The 5,051-nt window shown below is 36.8% G+C and overlaps 1 protein-coding gene across 1 annotated transcript in view; it reads right to left on the reverse strand.

Annotated features, from left to right (window-relative positions):
• Luzp2 (leucine zipper protein 2) overlaps positions 1 to 5,051 on the reverse strand; it is a 516,158-nt gene that overhangs the window by 108,782 nt on the left and 402,325 nt on the right. The window contains exon 7 of the mRNA XM_004642693.2: positions 1,036 to 1,098. Coding sequence (XP_004642750.2) covers positions 1,036 to 1,098 — 63 coding nt within the window. The remainder of the gene's footprint in view (positions 1 to 1,035; positions 1,099 to 5,051) is intronic.

A 5,051-nucleotide genomic window follows, 5' to 3' on the forward strand; every position in this document is an offset into this window, starting at 1 on the left:
CTTTAGACCACTGAGCCATCTCACCAGCCCTGCATGTGCTGCTCTTAAACCAATGTGAAATAACAAAACTTACAAATACTTTGCATTAAGTTTCTCAAGTCATTGAGATGTTCAATGAATTTTCCATAGATGATTTTTGAATGTCAATAAATTATGAATCTATATTCAGCTGGTATAATATAAAAATAAATTCCTTAACATCACCAGTTTAAGTTATATTCCAATATTGTTTTTTAAAAACTCTTTCAGGAAAAAATAAAATTCAAAAAACCTGAGCTATAAAAAAGATAAACTCAATGATTTTAGATAAAAGGATGCAACTAGAGACCATACTCATAAAATTAAAAAATCAGACCCATATGTGTAAACATCTTATTGCCTTCCTACTGTAAGAACCTGAAGTGGTAGACAAAATCTGACAGTAGACACTGTAAGAGAGAAAGAAATAGTTCAAAGCACCTGGAGTGGGGTAAAGCAGAAAAGAGAAAAGAAAGGAAAAAGAAATATATATATATAGACACACACAAGATAGCTAGGATAATTTTATTGTCAATTTCTACTGGTTTATTGAAAGGAACAGTTAAAATTAATTATTTTCTTTCTCCTTTTTAAATGTTAATAATTTTGAACAATTTTGCATGCTTATCTCTGGCAATCTGAACAAGTCATTTGAAGATGACAATGTGCACTATAAAAACCATTGTTGAATTCTTGACATTTGTTCAGTGAAATTCTCTATAGTTTCTACTTTTTTTCTACTATTTTTGTTCTTTTTTTAAAAAGACATTATGTCGTTAGAAATTCCTAAAGAAAGCAACTAAACATTTTGTGAAAATTGTTGCCTTTCATAAGAAAGGCACCTACAAATTCGTCATTGTATTTCATTTTACCAAGTTGGTAACAAAATGGAATGAACATTAAAATACAGTTAATAGCAACTCTAATCTTGGTAAAGTCAATTTTAGCTAAATAAGACTTTTGATAGTTTAGGTGTTGTGCTCGTAAGTTGTAGAGGGAGGGGAGATAGGTGCTTACCTTAAATAATAAATCCTTCTTCCCATAACGAAGCTCCTTTAGCTGGGCTTGTATTTTTTTTGACTGTAAAAGCAGAAATATGGATTAAGATCTAGAATCACTTATATTTTCTAACTTGAAGATTAAAAATCTTCAACATACACAAGAATATGTTTTCAGCCTAATAAAACAGAATCCAATTAGTTTGGAAATAAAGCTGACAATTTTAAACCCTGGTTTATACATGAAATCACCATTTGTCAGAAAATGCGAAAAAACAAGAGTGTATAAATGATACGTTTTTAAACGTACTCTTCAGAGGAATTTGCTTTTGGTTCTTCCCCCACTATTGCCTTAGGTGATTTTCTCTTGTTGCTGAAACGAGTTACCTAACACCCAAAGTTGCATAGGGAAATGCTTATTTAGCTCACAACATTATGGCCTTTTTGGTGCTTGGCTCCAGGGCAGGATGGCAAATCTTGGAGATGCAACAGTTCATGAGGTATGGAAGACATCAAAATCAACAAGTGAGGCAAGGAGACAAGCCACTTTGTCTCCATTATACTGTATCCAGTTCACCAAGTTTAGAGGCTGCTGATATGAGGGGATCTGATCCAGCAATCACCCACTCTCATTCACAGCACCCTTAATCCAGCATTGCACTATAATTCAATCACAAATTCTAAATTAATCCACCTCTATGATTGCATGAGACTTTGGGGGACATCCAGATAGAATCCACAACATGGTTTCCACCTTCAACCACCAAAGACCCATGAAAATCCCTTAATGAAAAATTCAAATTAAAGACTCCTTTGAGATTTAAGGCAAACTCTAGCTGTGAGCCCCTGTAAAAATGAAAAGAAAGTTAAACTCTTCCAACATTCAACAGCACAAAACAGACATTTCCATTCGTGAAGTTAAAAAACCAAAGAACACAAAGGAATGGGACCAAAGCCAGTCCCAAATCCAGCGGGACAGACCATCCTGTAGTTCCTTGTACAGCATCTGAAGCAATCTGTACCAAACTGCGAGCTCTGAAGGATTTGCAAGGCTCTGCTCCTGTGTGACTTCCAGTGGCTGTCCCTCCCACGGCTTCTCTCTTGGCTGTGCTCTGCTCTCTCCTGGCACTTTTCCTCAACCAACCAACCAACGTTCCTGGCTTCTTCTGCTGCACCTTTTGCTTCCCACTCACAGCTTTACATACTTCCCTCCCAGGGGCACACTGACTGGCCTCCCAGGCCTTCTAAAATCTTGGTGAAAGCCATCCTAGCCCGATAACTCTTTCATTCTGCGTGCATCTAAAACTCACATGAGGTACAGTAGTGGCCAGGATTACTTTGCTCTTCACTGCAGGGTTTAAGAACCTGGATCACTGAGCACTGTTTGCCAATTCCCAGGAGCAGATGCTCTAGGCTGTCAACATTCCAGAAGATGGTGTTCTGGGCTTCCTTCTCAAATGAAAGTCCTTTTTGACTTTTGCAATTCTGAGGCTGCAAAGGCTAAATTCTTCTGCTTGTTGTGCTGCCTGCAGGCCATCATTTCTGTTCTTCAGGTGCTTCTCAGCAAGCAGGATCTCTTCTGCTCTACCTTTTCAGTCCACAGCTTTACTGGAGCACTTTTGTGGCCAAACTCACAATGTCGTAAATCATTCTATTGCACTTATTGCTCTTGATCCTCAACATAAATCTGGCTGAAAGCCAGCAAAAGGAGCCATACCACTGCTTCAGCATCAGAATGCCTTGAAATGTCTTTTTCCAGATTTGTCTTCTGCCCTTAATCTACAACTCAAGCAAACTGTCTGGATCCATGCAAATTCCGACAAACTTTCTAGCAAGGTACACCATACATCCTCTGGATCCAGCAACAAAGCAGTCCTTCTTCCCAGCGGAAACCACCTGAGCCTGATCTTTTCTAGCTTTCTGGTCTTCTGAGCTCTGCCTACAATCTCTCATATAGTGCTATAGTGCAACCCCCTTTCAGCTTGCATCTCTGTACATATCTTAATGCTTCCTACAAATCATTCCCCAAAGCTCCTTTACCACATGGCCAGGATAGTCACAGCAACAGCGCACTGTTGGTACCAAATACTGTTTTGGTTACTTTTCTCTGATTGCTGAGACAGAACATGCAACACATGTTAAAGGGGGAAAAGTTTGTTTATCTCACAGGTTGTAGACCTCTCAGCTTATATGCATTGGCTCCAAGTCAGGCTGGACATGGCAGAAGAGAACAGTTGATGGCTTGCAGAATGTATCAAAATCAACAAGCAAGAGGAGAAGACAGTCTCTTTCTGTTCCTTATTGTTCATCCATTCTACTGTGATTACAGCAATGTCAATCCAATCTCTGAACTGATTCAGCAATCTGCCACCCTTAATCCCAGCAGTGCACTACAAATCAATCACACGTTTTAGATTTAGCCACTTTTTTAAAAAAGCAATGAACACAGGAGGCTTTGAGAGGATATGTGGACTCAAATGATAACAACACAATTCCAACAGAAAACCTTAATCCAGCTATTCCTAGAGCTTAATTTTAGATGTTACATATATCTGGACATATGTATGCCTGTGTTATCACTGGTTATAATTATTTTTTTAAAATTCTGGAATAAAATATCAGTAAATAAATAATTACATAAAAGTTAAATGGTTGACTGAGTTTGGTCAGACTTATGTGCACAGCAAATAAAACTGGAGGTATAATATACTGTAATTCCTTGGTGCATGGTGTTCTGATAAAGGACATTATAATATTCTGAGGTTCTTACATGCTATGGTTATTTATTCTAAAAGATATTATAATTCATACATTTTGGTAGATGTAGGCACTTTTAAGAATGTCATTTCCCATTGAAAAAGTGCTGTACAAAGAAGATTCTGCCAGCAGATGTATGTGACTACTACACTGAACTGTGTTCTCTACAGCTACAGGTAATAAGAATGTGTTCCTACCTGTCAGGAGATAAGTGGTGTGGAGCTATCTAATGTAAGGACATCAGTTAACTGTATTATGCTACTTGTGCAGAGAAGATTATGTGCCTTGTATCTTTACCCAAGAGAAACATACACACACACACACACACACACACACACACACCCCTCACAGACCTTGAAGAAATACATAATTTAATTATAGCTTTAATTTCATTATATTTAAATCATAGCTGATGTTTTTTTATTACATATAATGAAATCAGAACAACACAGAGATCAGAGGAGTCCCCACATCCCAAGAAAATTGGGAAGTGTTTCATATTTCCAGGGACTGTTTGTTGTATTAATAATCACTGAATTGTTAGTGTTTAGCACAAAGCACATAAGTTTTGGTTGACACATAAGCTGGAAAAATCTTAAGTGGGAATATAAAATGGTTCCATCTCTTTAGAAAACAGGTTGACAGCTTCTTAAACAGTTAAACATAAGTGGTTCTCTGTTATCTTCCAAGGTGTTCAGCTAAGATAAGTTGTACTGTCCACAAAGATGGTGATAACATCATTATTTGAAATAGCTGAAATCTGGACACAAACCAGTTGTCCATTAACCTGTGAGTTAAAAAATTGTAGTACACTCTAATGTGGAATACCAGAATAGTGTACAACAATTTGAAAAGAAAAATAAAATAACGGTACATGTAAAGACACAAATGTATTTCATCATAAGGTATGGAAAAATTAGCTCTTAGTAGCTGCATTTAAAAAAAATTCATTAATGTGATATTCTAGGAACATGATATTCATGTTAATAGGCTGGAAACCATGGTAGTGGCTTATGTTGGTTGGAGAGTTAAAGGTAAAGATGACCGTAAAACAGCAAGAGGGAATTATTTAGGTTGTAATGATCACACTACATCATAAAGATTCAGTTAATTAGACTGTACCTTGAATTTGTGCAAGTTTCAAACATACTGTTCTCCATATTTAATGACATGAAGTGTGTAGTATATACTTTAATGTCAATAAAAGTCAATGAAAAGGGGCTGAGCATGGAAGCTAATAATGAGAGGAATTTATGTGTCTATTACATAAAGTATCCA

Source organism: Octodon degus, unplaced genomic scaffold (assembly GCF_000260255.1).
Source record: "Octodon degus isolate 3935 unplaced genomic scaffold, OctDeg1.0 scaffold00159, whole genome shotgun sequence".
Classification (NCBI taxonomy): Eukaryota; Metazoa; Chordata; class Mammalia; order Rodentia; family Octodontidae; genus Octodon; species Octodon degus.